This window comes from Ursus maritimus, unplaced genomic scaffold, assembly GCF_017311325.1.
Source record: "Ursus maritimus isolate PB19 unplaced genomic scaffold, ASM1731132v1 scaffold_9, whole genome shotgun sequence".
NCBI classification, from domain to species: Eukaryota; Metazoa; Chordata; class Mammalia; order Carnivora; family Ursidae; genus Ursus; species Ursus maritimus.
In genome coordinates this window covers 80,200,131-80,216,399 of record NW_024427107.1, presented here as the reverse complement: position 1 = coordinate 80,216,399, position 16,269 = coordinate 80,200,131, and the positions used below count along the sequence as shown (strand labels likewise).

General features: G+C 53.7%; 1 protein-coding gene across 2 annotated transcripts in view; it reads right to left on the bottom strand.

Moving 5' to 3' along the window:
* MROH1 (maestro heat like repeat family member 1) overlaps window positions 1-16,269 on the bottom strand; it is a 68,599-nt gene that overhangs the window by 22,126 nt on the left and 30,204 nt on the right. For both annotated transcript variants that reach the window (XM_040625719.1, XM_040625720.1), the window contains exons 13-22: window positions 6,984-7,057; window positions 5,083-5,205; window positions 3,279-3,386; window positions 2,857-3,001; window positions 2,652-2,692; window positions 2,231-2,372; window positions 1,859-1,911; window positions 1,267-1,374; window positions 822-941; window positions 527-649 (exon numbers count right to left, since the gene is read on the bottom strand). In XM_040625719.1, the coding sequence (XP_040481653.1) occupies window positions 527-649; window positions 822-941; window positions 1,267-1,374; window positions 1,859-1,911; window positions 2,231-2,372; window positions 2,652-2,692; window positions 2,857-3,001; window positions 3,279-3,386; window positions 5,083-5,205; window positions 6,984-7,057 (1,037 nt within the window). The remainder of the gene's footprint in view (window positions 1-526; window positions 650-821; window positions 942-1,266; window positions 1,375-1,858; window positions 1,912-2,230; window positions 2,373-2,651; window positions 2,693-2,856; window positions 3,002-3,278; window positions 3,387-5,082; window positions 5,206-6,983; window positions 7,058-16,269) is intronic.

Here is a 16,269-nt window from a genome sequence, read left to right as displayed (position 1 = left end):
GGACCATGTGGCAGAAGGGAAAAGACCGAGTCGGGGACCATGCAGAAGGGAGAGTGGGATAAGAGGTAGCAAAAGGGCCAGAGTCGGGATCCCAGTCCTCTCTCCAGTGGCTGCACTGGAGCCCCTCCACCCTTGAGGCCCCACAGATTCTGAAATTATAATAGGCAGCGGGAGACAGAAAACCTGGCCAAAAGGGCTGGCATGGAGACGGCAATGGTCCGTGCCTCCTGAATCACACTCCCCCAAGAATACAGCCGCCACTGGCCCCCAGGGGGCAGAGGACATGCAGGCAGGAGGGCAGACCCATCAGAGCCCATGGCTAGCAGAGGGCTGCCTGCCCTTTGTCACCAGCTGGGAGGGGGCCCCCACACCAGCCCCACCCACAAGGAAGTATGGACCAGATGCCACCTCCCTGCCCTGCCCCCAACTTCTCCCAGGACCTCAAATCACGGCACCACGGCCAAGACACAAGCACAGGCCAGTCCCACCCGAGATGCCCCCCTAGCTGTCACCCCGACTCCTGTACCTTGAAAATGTTGAAAATGCCGGTGGACTTTCTGAACACATCAGACCTCATGAAGTCCTCCAGCTGGGCCAGGACATCATCCAGGTGAGAGATGGCACAGATCCCAAAGCAACAGGCAAGGCCCTAGGGAGGCACACAGGTGCACTCACACCTGGGCAAGCACAGGGATGGAAAGGAACACACTGCACACACGTGTGCACCCCACTGAGGTGCGGCCATGCACACATAAGCACACATGCACACGCGGAGTGCCTGAGAGGGGACGGAGAGGCCTCCTGGGGAGGGCGGCAGCCACCTCGCGCTCAGCCTCCTCCTGGTGTCTGGCTGTCTCCAGGAGCTCCTGCAGCTGCTTCCTCACCACCTCCTTGCTCGAGGCGGCCCCCAGCGCGGTTCCAATGCACTTATACAGGAAGTTCTGCAACAGAGCCGAGGAGCACGGCTGTGCCTGACGCCTGAGCACGGCGGTGCCGACCAGACACGGGAGGGGCTTCTGGGAGCTATGGCAGTGGCCCCTGCGAAGACCAGGTGAGTTCTGGGCAACGTCTTGAGGAGCAAGAGGTGGGGAAAATGGGCTCGTGCATCTCCCAGCCGTCAGCCACCAGGCGGAGGCTCTGTCAGGCCCGCAGGCCACTAGAGACACGTTCAGGCAGAAAGTCCCACAGAATCAAGGCACGGGAACTAGGGAGCCAAAGGACCATGCCCAGAACCCCTTCTCCTGGGGCACCCCGTCCTCTGCACACCTTCTCCTGGGGCATCCCATTGTAGCAGGGCAGCTGTTTGCACATCTCTAGGCTCAGCTGGCAAATCCACGTGTTGTCAGACACAACAGCCAGCGTGTCCCGAAGGAACTGTGGGCAGGAGCTACGACAGTGAGGGGCCAGGAACGCAGCCCTTCACAGGCCGGCTGGGGAGGGAACTGAGGCCCAAAGACGTCACGCGAAGTGACCTCAGGGTGGTCCTGTGCCATGGCTCTGCACGGTCTGGAGACGACCTTCGAGCCTTGGCAGAGCACACCCCGGGCGGCCAAATGTGCAGTGGGCCAGCCGGGGGGCAGGACAGAAGGCTCCTGGGCGGGAGAAGCTCAGAGCCGCGGCAAGGTGGCGCTGTCTCAGCAGAGTGAGCCATGTATGAGGGCGGCAGATGGTCCTCACCCCAGGGACACCCAGCTGCTGCCCCGCCGCGCCCCCAGCCACACCGCGAGGTCAAGGCAGGCATCGGGACCCTAGAGGTGCAGCCTCCCACTAGCGTCTCCTGCTCTGAGCTGTCCCGACCCAGGCCACAGCAGTTCTCCATGCCCAACACAGGCCGCGCCCTGGATCTCCCCATTCTCACCGCCAGCAGCTTTTCTTCCCACTCCTTCTGAGACAGGGATTCTTCGGTACGTTCTGAAATGATCAGTCACGTGGTCAGCCTGGCCCGTCCCAGCAAGTAGGAGTAGAATTCAGGGACCCAGGCCCAGGTCCCTGCCCAGCGCCTTCCAGATAGGCCATGTCCTGTGTTTGGGACCGCCAGGGCGCATCCCACAGCCCAGATGCTCCTGGGTGACACCCAGCAGGGGCACCCTTCCAGTCCCGTGTCCTTGAAACTTAGGGGAGGCCGTTTCTTTGACCTTAAAAAACTCTGGTCCCCAAAAGCCAACCCGGACGCAAACTGGCAAATGGGGGTCAGAGGTGGAGGAGCACCGCCCACATCCTGGAGCCTCACCATCCAGGTGCTCCAGCAGCAGGGGAACGGTGGTCGCCCAGCGCGGCCCCAGCGCAGGGTGGATGCTACGATGCAGGACGTTCAGGAGGCGCAGCGAGGCGGCCCCACGCCCGTCCCCCAGGTAGGGGTTGGAAGACACAGTCTGACGGAAGTACAGGTGGGAGCTCCAGGCGCTCCAGGCACCACCACCCCCATGTGAGCCCCGCAAGGCCGCCCCACAGCGGGGAGACGAGGAGGGCTCCAAGACACAGCTCCCCCAAGATCCCACGGGGAGCACCTGAGCAGCCACCAGTGCGAGACAGCATGAGGCGGGGGACACGGGGACCGAGAGCAAGCCCACTCCCTCCCTGACTCCATCAGTGTGCTGTGCTGGTTCGGGGAGGGGACACAAGCAGCCCAGCACGCTGAGTGTGATGCTCACCAGAAGTCTCGTGGTTATGGCGTAGGGCGAAGGGAGGGTCACTGGAAAGGAGCGGTAGAAATGCTCAGGGGGCTGCCTGCCCACAGAGCCCCTGACAGCACCCTGGGGTGGGGTGGAGTCGGGGGGTGGGGCTGGCGGTGGGAAGAGGCCGGGTTCAAGGGTAAGATCAGGGGTGAGGGATGACGTGGAAGGGAGCGGGGCGCACCGTTGCCGTCGTACTGGATGAGGAAGGCATCAGCCCCCACCTCCTGCCTCTTCTGGACCAGGTGCACGAGGCTCTTGCAGAGCGGGGTCAGCGCCCCGGTGAAGCGCACGGGTGTGAGGAACTCGAGCAGGTAGGGCCAGAGGACCTGGGGGCAGAGCCGTGGTCTGTCTGCAGCACCGCGGGAGGGCAGGCTGCAGGGGCAAACACAGCCGGGAACTCCCCCCAGGCACCGCAGGGGCTCGGGAAGGTTTGGGGAGGTGGCCCGGAAAGCACACTGCCCCTGCAGCTTCCCCACCGCAGGGTTCAACAGTCCCTGGGCCACAAGGTCAGGAGGACAGTGGTCATCAGGTGCCCTGGGGGCTGGGAGGCTAGCTGTTCGGGCGAGCCCAGGCGCAGGATGCGGGGCAGGCCCACACACTCACGTCGCTCATCCTGTCCACAGTGGTGCTGACCAGGTAGAGAGTGCTGATGCTGATGGCCCGCACGCTGTCCGCTGGGAGGTCCTCGCTGTCAGGACCCAGCTTTTGCGGCTGGGGAGCGAGGGGGACAGAGGCAGGAGCACGCATGGGGCTGCACTGCTCTGCTCTCAAAGGTTGCACAGTTGTGGGCTCTGGCCATGAGGACAGAGCCTGTATGCAAACAGGGCAGACGCTGCCCAGCCTCCACAGGGGGACGCGAGGTCACCCACCATGGGCAGGTAACATACTCTGCACCAAAACTGCCCAAGGAAACAGGTGCAGCTGGCTTGGGTCTAGTCTCCGGAATAATGAGTCTCCGGAAGCCTTGAGACTTCCCTGCCAGGCACAGACTCGGTAAGATACCACTTTATCCTCGACTGTGGCCATGCTGACATCTGTAAATGCAGGAGGGCCCGTGTGGATGTGACAGTTGCCTAAGAAAACCTCCCTTTGCTACAGCTTCTGCAGCCCGAGTCCGTCCTCTCCAGAGAGACTGCACCCACAGCCCAGCTCCCTAGGAAGGTTCCTTGCAAGAAAATGACCTGTTTTCTACATGTCCTGTCTGCGTCTCCCATTCATGCTTTGAAATACCAAAAAGCAAACACTGAACAGCAAAGAGAAATGGCCAGAATATGACTGTAGGAGACCCACCACTTCTCCCTTAGAGATCAAAGGTCAAATAAAGAAAATAGGGATGTTTAGGCCTGGAATAACAAGTTTTAAAGCATGCTCTAAAAACAAAGAACTTCATCCCAAACAAACACGAACAATTTTGAAAGCTTGACCATCTATTAGGTCAAAAACAATATCTCGACAAACATTTCTTTAAATGATTTTATTTATTTAAGTCCTCTCTGCACCCAGCATGGGGCTTGAACTCACATCCCTGAGATTAAGAGTTGCACGCTGCACTGACTGAGCCCGCCAGGCGCCCCTCTCAACAAACTCTTAAAAGCAGGAATAAACCTGGCCAGATTCACAATAGACAATACAATAAAATTACAAGTCTGCAATGGCCATGAAAAACTATTCGCCTAGAAAAATTTAATACCCTAAAAGAAATTTTCAAATCCCCAAATACTAGGGACTAATAGACTAAAACAGAGGTCTTGATTCTCTCCAGTACATGCCCAACAACCCCAGAGCGGCTGTGAAAATGCAGAGACCAAGTGGGCCACAGCAGCAGGGGACCTAGCGCCCCAAGGCCTGAGGGCACAGCGCCGAGCGGGACCCCTACCAGGGCCGGCAGCGGCTGCCTGAGAGGCAGGGTAGCAGCATTCACTCCCTCTGGCTGGACTCCAGTATGTCACCTACTAAACACGGAGGTCCCGGGTGAGGACATGTAGCTCTGAGCTGACCTGGGCAGGCAGGGTGGCTCTGTGGGCCTGAGAGGCCAGGCCTACGGCAGACTCAAGGCCATACGGAGAGCACACAGTCATGTCTGGTTTGTTGTTTTTGACATCTACCTTGCTCTCCCTCAAGAAGAAACTTGGATTTGCTTAGTAACTTTTTCAATAGAAAAGCTCCAAAGAGAACTACATATCTATTCTGTCTCTCTCTCCTGAGTCCTGGGAGCTAAAGGAGTGAAGCACTAAAGGTGCAGAGGCCCCAGCGCAGAAATAAGAGAGGTGCTCAGGACACAGACTGAGACCCACACACCCATCTGCCCCTCAAGTTGGGGCTGCGCAGGTTCCAATGACCACGCTGCCTCACAGAAGGTCAACAGCTCCTGAGCCCAAGAGCAGATGGGTGGGGGGCACCCCCTTACCTCCGTCTCAGGGGGCAGTGCACACTGCTGCACGATGTACTCCACCATCGCCTCTCCTCCAGGCTGTTCCAGGTAGCCGTGGTGGGCCATGGCACTGATCACCTGCACCACGGCCCGCTTCACCTGCCCAGGAGCAAGGGAGGTCAGGGAGGGGCCTCAGAGGGAGAGCCCCGGACAGGGCCACAGCAGTCCAGCTGGGAGACAGGAATCTTGCCCTTTCCTCTGCCCACACCTGTTCCTGCACTGACATTTGTGCTGCGCCTAAGTGTGCACCTGTCTGCACCCGTGCCTGCACCTGTTTTGTGCCCACACCCATACCCCATCTACATACACCTGTATCTGTACCTCGCCAGCCTGTGGACATGCTCAAGCCTCAGAGGAAGGCCCCTTCTCCTCCTGTCCCTCACACCACCCTCCTTTCCTAGGCACAAGACTTACTGCTCCTCTGGCTCCCAACGTGCTGTGCCCTCTTCCCCGTGCTTGTCCCGCCTCGAGCTGGACTGTGGCTCCACAGGGTTGGCACCTCTTACGTGCTACCATCCCAGCTCCATCCCCCCCCTTCAGCACAAGGACCCTGAATCTACAGATGTTGCCCGAACACTCCTGGGAGCTGAGCCTGCTGTCCGCCCCACTCAATGGCTCCGCCTGGTGGCTCAAAGGCACAGCCAGGTCGCCGTGGCTCTGAAAACCCCCTCCACCAGAGCTGGTGCCTCCTCCAGGCCCTCCGCCTTCTCCTCCAGCCCACTGGCACAGACACCGGCCCAATGCCCCCTCCCTGGGGATCCTTCCTCATAATGCCTCTCCCCTTTGGACCTCAGGTCAAATATTAACCCCCCAGCCTCCTTGGCCACTCACAGCTCCATGCCACCCCCCATCACACACGTGCCCTGAACGACTGTGGGAAGGGGCAGATCTGGGGGGCGAGCACTGTGGTCGCACAATGGGTGCTCAGGCTGAGGCTGCGCCTGGCCACCGGCATCGTCCGCAGCCCACGGTGTGAGCCCTTTCAGAGGCGCTCCAGAGCAACAGCACCGAGGACGAGCAGATGCTGGGGCTGTGCGTGGAGGCCTACAACAGATGGGCCCTCAGTGGTTTGGAGTCCATTTCAGTCATTTCCAAATCTCTCGCCAAGGAGCAGGCTGCCCAGGATGAGTGCAAAGTCTGGAGCAGCCTGTAGGGACGGGCAGGGGGGCCCTTGCTACCTGTGAGTAAGCAGGTCTGCCTGACTATGGGGCCCCAACAAGGGTCAGTAAGGGTCAACCCTGTCCTCGGCTGCTGGGAGGTCATCACCAAGCCCGGGGATGTCCCGAGTCCAGTGTCCTTATTTCCCTGGGGCTCTGGGCCACACGGTATCAGCTCAGCCTCCCGAGGGGCTGGAGACTGAGGTCAGCCATGCGGGCAGCCGTCCAGGTCTGTGTGACCGGAAGCCAGATAAAGACCTTGGACACCGAGGCTGGGGGCTTTCCTGGCTGGCAACACTCCTGCGCGCTGTCACTTCGGGGCCAGCGGAGCTCACGCTGCCCGCGACTCCACGGGGAGAGGCGGTGTGGACCCTCCTGAGCCCTGCCCGGGGCACCCCTTCTCCTGGCTGATAGCAGTCTGTGCCCTTTCCCTGCGACAAGCCGGAACGGTGAGCATGACAGCTCTCGTGAGCTCTGGGAGCCCTTCGAGCGCATCGGCGGACCCGACGGGGTCTCGGGGACTGCTTCCCAACTTCATTCGTGGTTAACTATACAAGGAGTAGGATGTGGGGAGTCCTAGTTGACGACTCGGCAGTGCCCACACCTGCGTCCTCCCTCTGATGTCTAGGTCTGGCTGAGTCAGTGAGGACTTCTGGCCCCAGCGCCGCCACACCTCCTGCGGCTGCTCCCCGTGGAGCTCGGGCTGACCCCACCATCTACCTTGGTGTTGGTGTCCAGAAGTGGAAGCCTCATGGAGGACAGAATAAATGGCTTCTTAACTTCCATCTGAGAAGCTGCAAGAAACAAACAGATGGCTCAATTTCCCCACCATGACCGAGGCTGGCTGGCCCGTCCACCCCCATGAGGCCCAATGCTCCGTTGCCAGGGTCTGGCCGCAGTCTGGCCCTCAGCAAGGGGAGGGGATGGCTCTTAAGCAAAGCCCACCCATTTCTCTCTGGGGGACAAATGACCCTTTGTCCCAAATAACATAATTTTACCCAAGAAGAAGCTGGAAGGTAGGTAATTTAGGGAAGCAGGTGAAAGAGTGTCCTGAGCCAGGTACAGCCAGGTTTGGGGGGCCTCCAACAGCACCCCAATCCCAGCAGGCCTGTTAGCAGGCCCACGTGGGCACTTTCCACACATTCCCAGTTGTGCTGATGCCGCCGGTCTGAGGACCCCCTCCCACGTGAGAACCGGCAAGGTCAGCCTTTGTCTCCTGACCGGTAAGCAGGGACTGAGGGCGGCTGTCAGGAAGTGGCTCTGAGACCAAAAGGAACAAGGATAGAGACATGAGTGCCCAAAGTGCAGGGAGCCTTTGAGGCACACGGTGGGAGGGCACTTCATTTATTGTTTAAAAGATTTTATTTTTAAGTCATCTCTACGTCCAACGTGGGGCTAGAACCCACAACCTGGAGATCAAGAGCCACACGCTCCACGGAGCCCACCAGGAGCCTCAGGGATGGCACTTTTATTCCCCTTGACAGCCCTGGGGCAGGGTCATCCAGAGTCCGTCGCTCACGCCCACACTCTGCCCTGTGGTGGCCATGAGAAAGTCCACTGGGCTCCTGGCAACAAGAAATGCACAGGCCGAGAAAACACGATTGTAGACCCAATTGTGAGACCAACCGGCCTTCTGGTAAGATGCTGCGAAGGACCTTCGTGAACACCCAGTGGGAAAGCAGAGCAGGAGCCATGGGAAGTTGACAAAGGGATCCGCCGGGACTCAGGAGGGCAGGAGAAGGCCCGGGGAGTGACCACCAAGGTGGACAAGAGAAATACAGCACACAACCAGAGAGCTCACGTCCTCAACGCACAAGAGAAGCCGATAAAAACTGGACGAGGGACCTGACCAAGCCCCCACTGCCGAAAGGAAGGCAAGGCGGCCAGACTCTGCCACCTGCTAGCCAGGGAGGTGCAGAGACAGCTGCCCCATGCGGGGGCAAAGCTGCCTGGGAGCAAGGCTGCAGAGCAGCCCGAATGGCGGGAAAGCTGAGGGCCCGCACCCAGGTCCAGGGCAGCCAGGTGGAGTGACAGGTGTGGTCCAGGGTGTGGGCTAGGTCACAGCACGGAAGTGAGCCCAAGGACACTGAAGACATCCTACTGGGCGAAGAAGCAGCACTGACAGAGGCCGCCGACCACACATGTGCTCTGTGAGCTATCGTTCGTATTTCTATTTCCCAAGAAAAGGTTACAAAGAGCAAAGAATGCAAATAACCCAACAGAAAAACCAACAGAAAACCTGGTGCAGGTGGTGAGCAGTGCCCTCCAAGGGAAGGGACGAGGGGACACGAGGGCTCAAGGATGTCGGACATGGCCGAGGATGGACGTCAGTCCGGTCCCACGTCCCTCAGGCTCAGGATGACAGGCGAGTGTGAAAGAACGCCCCGGTCTTCCTGCCACGTGGGAGACAACACTGGACTCACACTGCCACCGCCGGCAGCTTCGACTGGCTCCTCGGGTTTCTGTGGAGGCCGGCTGTGAGCCAGGCCCTTACGATGTGCTCAGGGTGCAGCACAGAGCAAGGCAGCCACGGCCTGTCCCCAAGGGGCTTCTGTCCTAACAGGGGAGGTAAAGCACAAGCAGAGGATCAATGAGACCGTCACACACTGTCCGGACGTCATGAAAGGTGCAGACAAGAGGCAGAGAAACAGACCATCGACGGGGGATCCGGTCTGTAGCGGCAGTCGGGGTCCAGCGGCTCTTCTGAATGAGGCACATCTGAGCTAAGAGCCGAAGGCAGAGAAGGCACAGCCAGGCGGAGTGCGGTGGGAGGGCCTCCTGAGCCAGGACACCTGTGGCGGCTGAGCCGAGCGCTCGCCGCAGTGGGAGCGGGGTTACTGGGGGAGCACCAGGCCGGGGTCGGGGGCACTGTAAAGATGAGGCTCCCTGCTCTCCCCGCAGCGTTTGATCCACAATGACCAAAACCAGGACGTTCTAGTAAAATTACTGGACTTTAAAGAAACCAGAGAAAAGCGTAAAAGTCAAGGCTCTGTAGCCTGTGTGTTGAATCGGAAATGTCAGCATGAACTCATGGCACTCTCCCATCTGTCTCTACGGGCAGCACCATCGCCTAGCTATCTCTCCTAAAAGGCCTGGAAACAGTGACCACTGAGATGCAACAAGCATCCCTAACACCAGACTACTGTCTTTAAGGACAGTTTCTCACTAAGAAAATAGGGCTTTTTAGAGAAATGACTGATTCCAAGTCAGGGGAAAGAAATATCTAAGAGCCTCGGGGCACCTGGGTGGCTCAGTCGTTAAGCTTCTGCCTTCGGCTCAGGGCGTGATCCCGGCGTTCTGGGATCGAGCCCCACATCAGGTTCCTCTGCTGGGAGCCTGCTTCTTCCTCTCCCACTCCCCCTGCTTGTGTTCCCTCTCTCGCTGGCTGTCTCTCTCTCTTTCAAATAAATAAATAAAATCTTAAAAAAAAAAAAAAGAAAGAAAAAAGGAAGGAAGGAAGGAAGGGAGGAAAGAAAAAGAAAAGAAAAGAAAAGAAAAGAAAAATACCTACGAGTCAAGAGCACGAGCTGCCAAAGGACTCCGACCCTCAAGGGGCTCCCATGGCCCAAAGACGCTTCGATAATGGCAATGACTGCAGTGAACTGAAACCCATTAAATATGTTAAAACCATAAGCACTTAAGATTCTTTTTTTTTTGAGACGTGACATAAAATAATGCCTTTTATTCCCTACCCCCCCAAATAATGTCTTTTAAAAGCAAATATAATAGAACTTAATCATCCCTATGAGCCTTTAAGATTAAAAAAAAAAAAGTTACATTTAGAGGATAATAGGGAACCAATCTATTTTCTTGGAAACTGACAAACACAGCAAAAGAATCGATCAGTCCCGGCTTCTTCACAGGAGCCACAGCTGTCCGTGAGCACACAGGACATGAGGTAAGTGCTTTTTCATTACAGTATTCCGATTACTCAATGAAGAAGAAATCACCACACCGGAGCATCACCAAATCTGCCCCAGACACTGATCATCGATGCAGCCGAGACCTCGGGAGAGGGGCGCCTGGGAGGCTCAGCTGGTGCAGCGTCTGCCTTCGGCTCAGGTCAGGATCCCCAGGTCCTGGGATCAAGTCCACATCAGGCTCCCTGCTTGGCGGGGAGTCTGCTGCTCCCTCTCCCTCTGCCCCTCCCCCTGCTTGTGCTCTCTCCCTCTGTCAAATAAAGCAATAAAATCTTAGGAAAAAAAAAAAAAAAAAAAGACCGCGGGGGAGAGAAAACCAGGCATCACAGGGCCTTCCCTGGTCTTGCCAAAGGGACTGAACTTGATCCTGGTTCTGTCTCTGAATCCAGTTGCCAATTTGCAAGACATCCAGATGAAAGAGAAACACGCTGACCCTCACCTTGAGAAAGGTCGGCAGACTCAACTGCGGGGACCCTCCAGGTCCAATGGCCCAGGCGTCTCTACACATAAATTACAAGGGAAAGAAAAGAATGCGTGGAGGGGCACAGTTTAGAAAGACCTTAAATACGGGGCTTGTTGCTTCATGGGGACAGTTCCGGCTTTGCAGAATGGAGAGAGCTCAGGACGTCAGCCGCACAGTATTACTGTAACCGACGCTACGGAATCGGACACCCAGAAATGCTCAGGAGGGTCGATTCTGTCATGTATATTTTATAACAAATATAAACAAAAAGCAACACTCCAAAAAAAGAAGACACTGGCGAATGCATCAGTTTTTTTTAACGACTAAACTATGACACCTTGGGGCATACGAGTGAATGACACAGCCCTCCGCGACAAGAAGTGGGTACTATAAAATCAGGAGAACTCACTTACTGGCTCCTCACTGGAACGGGATGCAGGGAAGGGGCTTCTGGAGCAACAAGTCAACCCAAGGGCCCTAGTTAGAGACTCCCAGGTGTTTGTCTTACAATGAGTCATTTTGTGTGGTTCCTGCCTGTGATCTGTCTTACAATAAAAAGATTTTTTTAATGGTGATGGACAATCTTGAAAAACAGAGTTGAAGGAGATACTCTACAAGATTTAAAGACTTCCTACGAAGGCACAAGAATTAAGAGAATGCTATTGGCAGTGCCTGGGTGGCTCAGTCAGTGAAGCATCTGCCTTTGGCTCAGGTCATGATCCCAGGGTCCTGGGATCGAGTCCCGCCTCCCACTCCCTGCTCAGTGGGGAGTCTGCTTCTCCCTGTCCCTCCGCCGCTCCCCCCGCTTCTGCTCTCTCTCTGCCAAATAAATCAATAAAATCTTTTAAAAAAATAAAAATAAAAATCTTGAGATAAAATAAGATTTGAAACTACACGCTGAAAAGGCACTTGACAGACCTGGGGAAAAAAAAATCACCCCAGGACAGCCAACACAGTCAATAAAATTTCTGGATTTAGAATAAAAAAATAAACATCCTTTGGGCATCCAGGCCAACAGACCAAATCATCTGTAAGGAAACTCAGACTGTCATCAGAGTTTTCAGTGAGCATGCCCTATGCGCCAGAACAGTGAAGCAAGGACAGGAAGAGGCAAGAGCTTCCTATGGGGCCAACCTGGGGGGTATGGCAGTGCCACCCACACAAGAAAGGATTCCTGGATCACGGTACAAAGGAATCCAACTATGGCCCCAACTTCTTAATCATACTATAATATTTTAATTCAAAATTCGAGGACTTCTAAAACGAGCAGGGCCCCGGCTCACCCCAAGCTGGGGGTCCGTCTCAGATCTGCCACTCATGCTAACGCGAGGCCGGGGGCCGTTCCTGAACTGGGCCTTCCTACCCTCACCTACAAAACAGACAGTAACGGAGCCTTCCCACAGGTGCCCAGGGCATGAACAGGGCCACAGACGCAGCCGGCACTGGGGACACAGCAGCTCCTGTGATCAGTGAGGCCTGCAGTGGGGAGAGGGGCTCCGGTCTAAGCCGTCCCACCAGGGGAGAGGCTGCCATCACCCACTGGTCCTTCAACCTAATGCTGCACAATGTCGTATGTCAAGTACGTCTCAATGAAGGTGAAGAGAAAAAGAATAAAATCTGGTTACCACTGAGGAAAAAACATGTTTCAAGGACTTCTGATACATCAACAAGCTATTACTGACTTCCTCACTGTAAGTCCAACTAAATACGTGCTTTAATTTTAAAAAAACCAGAATGAGGGGCACCTGGGTGGCTCAGTCGGTGAAGCATCTCACTCTGGGTTTTGGCTCAGGTCGTGATCTCAGGGTTGTGGCATCGAGCCCCGTGTCAGACTCCACGCTCAGCGAGGCTTCTGCTTGAGATTCTCTCTCTCCCTCACCCGCTGCCCCTCCCCCTGCTTGGGTGTGCGCTAAAATTAAATCTTAAAAAAAACAAACAAACCAGAATGAGAAACAACACACACCTACCGCAATGGCTGAAGCTAGAAACTACAGGTGTTGGCGAGGGCGCAACGAATGTCGCTCACACGCTGCCTGTGATAATAAGGCGTGGGGTGTATAAACTGGGTTACAAACTCTGCACAACAGAATGATTTTATCAACTGAAGTTGAACCTTCGCATACATTATGACCCGAAACTCTATCTCTGGGCATATGCTTAACTGAACGTGCACGGGAACAGTGTTCCCAGTAGCATGGTGCATCGTAACAGAAAACACAGGAGACGGCTACTTATCGATCACCACTGGGGAGATGGACTACGGCTTAATTCACTGGAATGCATCACAGACAGGAAGTCATCACAGACACGAGAACATTTCACATACAGAATACTGAGGGAGAGAAGCCAGTTACGAAGTAATTCACAAGCTCAGGCCCTAACCACATCACAGGCCAGAAGTCCAGCGGGGGCTCCAGGCCAGGGCCGAGTTCTCACAGGCACAAGCAGGGGTCATTACGCTGAACGGTAAACACGTGTGATCTTTGTATGGGTGTTATACTTTAAAATAAAAATAATAGGGACGCCTGGGTGGCTCAGTCAGTTAAGCGTCTGCATTCGGCTCAGGTCAGGATCCCAGGGTCCTGGGATCAAGTCCCGCATCGGGCTCCCTGCTCAGCGGGGAGCCTGCTTCTTCCACTGCCTTCCACTCCCCCTGCTCATGCTCTCTCTCACTCGCTCTCTGACAAATAAATAAAATCTTTAGAAAAAGTGATAATGCATGACGACACTATTAATTCTCTAAGGTATACAAGACAAGGGAAAAAGCATGTTTTTGAATTATATCATTTGGTAAAAAAAATCTACTTCCTTGACAAAATACAGCATCCTTTCTTGATGATAACTCTTCACGATGTAGGGATAGAGGGAACATAAATCAAGATCATAAAAACCATCTGGGAAAAGCCCACAGCGAATACCATTCTCAATGAGGGAAAACTGAGAGCTTTTCCCCTAAGGTCAGAAACATGACAAGGATGTCCACTGTCACCACTGCTGTTCAGCATAGTACTAGAAGTCCTAGCCTCGGCAACCAGACAACAAAAAGAAATAAAAGGCATCCGAGTCAGCAAAGAAGAAAACTCTCGCTCTTCGCATTTGACCTAATTCTCTATGTGGAAATCCAAAAGACAGACTCCACCCCAAAACTGCCTGCTAGAGCTCAGACAGGACTGCAGCAACATGGCAGGCTATCAGATCAATGCACAGAAGTCAGGTGCATGTCAACACCAACGATGACACAGAAGAAAGAGAATTAAGGAATGGATCCTATTTACACCCAAAGCCCATAAGATACCTGAGAATAACCCTAACCAAAGAGGCAAAGGATCTGTGCTCAGAAAACTACAGAACACTCACGAAAGAAATTGGGGAAGACCAAAGAAATGGAAAAACATCCCATGCTCATGGATTGGAAGAACAAATATTGTTAAAATGTCTGTGCTGCCCAGAGCAATCTACACATTCAATGCAATCCCTATCAAAACACCAACATTTTTCACAGAGTTGGAACAAATAATCCTAAAATTTGTATGAAACCAAAAAAGAACTCAAATAGCCAAAGGAATGTTGAAAAAGAAAACCAAAGCTGGGGGCATCGCAATTCTGGACTTCAAGCTCTATTACAGAGCTGTAGTCGTCAAGACAGTATGGTACTGGCACAAAAACAGACACATAGATCAATGGAACAGAATAGAGAACCCAGATATGGACCCTCAACTCTCTGGTCAACTAATCTTCAACAAATCAGGAAAGAATATCCAATGAAAGAAAGACAGTCTCTTCAACAAAAGGTGTTGGGAAAACTGGACAGTCACATGCAGAAGAATGAAACTGAACCATGTTCTTACACCCTACACAAAATAGACTCAAAATGGATGAAAGACCTAAATGTGAGACAGGAATCCATCAAAGTCCTAGAGGAGAACACAGGCAGCAACCTCTCTGACCGCGGCTGCAGCTGCTTCTTTTCAGACACATCTCCAAAGGCAAGGAAAACAAGGGCAAAAATTAACTACTGGGACTGCATCAAGATAAAAAGCTTCTGCACAGCAAAGGAAACAGTTGACAAAACCAAAAGACAGCCGACAGAAGGGGAGAAGATATCTGCAAATGACATAGCAGATAAAGGGCTAGTATCCAAGATCTATAAAGAACTTCTCAAACTCAACACCCACAGAACAAATAATCCAATCAAGAAATGGGCAGAAGACATGAACAGACATTTCTGCAAAGAAGACATACAAATGGCCAACAGGCACATAAAAACATGCTCAACATCACTCAGCTTCAGGGAAATACAAATCAATACCACAGTGAGATACACCTCATACCTGTCGGAACGGCCAAAATTAGCAAGTCAGGAAACAACAGATGTTGGCGAGGATGTGGAGAAAGGGGAGCCCTCTTACACTGCTGGTGGGAATGTAAGCTGGTGCAGCCACTCTGGAGAACAGTATGGAGGTTCCTCAAGACGTTAAAAATAGAGCTACCCTACGACCCAGCCATTGCACTACTGGGTATTTACCCCAAGGATACAAATGTAATGATCCGAAGGGGCACCTGCACCCCAGTGTTCATAGCAGCAATGTCTACAAGAGCCAGACTATGGAAAGAGCCCAGATGCCCATCGACAGATGAATGGATAAAAAAGATGTGGTCTGCATATACGCTGGAATATTACTCAGCCATCAAAAGAAATGGAATCTTGCCATTTGCAATGACAGGATGGAACTAGAGGGTATTATGGTAAGTGAAATAAGTCAGTCAGAGAAAGACAATTATCATATGATCTCACTGATATGTGGGATTTAAGAAGCAAAACAGAGAATAATAGCAGAAAGGAGGGAAAAATAAAATAAGACGAAATCAGAGAGGGAGAGAAACCATAAAAGACTCTTAACTCTAGGAAACAAACTGAGGGTTGCTGGAGGGGAGGTGGGTGGGGGGCTGGGGTAACTGGGTGATGGGCATTAGGAGGGCACGTGACGTGATGAGCACTGGGTGTTACATGCAACTGATGAATCACTGACCTCTACCTCTGAAATGAACAATATGCTATGTGCTAATTAACTGAATTTAAATTAAAAAAATAAAATTGATAGAACATTTAAGAAAAAAAAGACTAATCAAGATTCAGATGGCAGGACAAATACTGGGTGATCGCTCTTACATATGGAATCTAAAAAAAAAAAAAAATCTATCACCTATCTGTATCTATAAAACTGAGCTCACAGACACAGAGAACAGACTGGTGGTTGCAGAGGTGGAGGGTAGGGAAAATGGGTGAACCGGGTTTTTGTTTGTTTAAATAAACTGAATACAGGACATAAGAAAATAGAAAATACAAAGTCTTCTTCCTTAAATACATACACATGCATGTGTGTAAGGGCACAAAGAACCCACAAACAAGACCTACGGAGCACAAGACAACCCGGACGCAGACATGCGAGGGGGCCACTCAGGAAGGCGAGGCAGCCCGGTCGGGGACAGGGACGCTCTGAGCGTCCGCCTGCACACAGGCGCCCAGCTCCGAGCACTGCCGGCTGCCGCCCAGAGAAGCCATGTGGGCGAGTCACCTCAGCCTCCCCATCAGGGAATCAGGGCTCCAAGGAGCGGCTGCCGG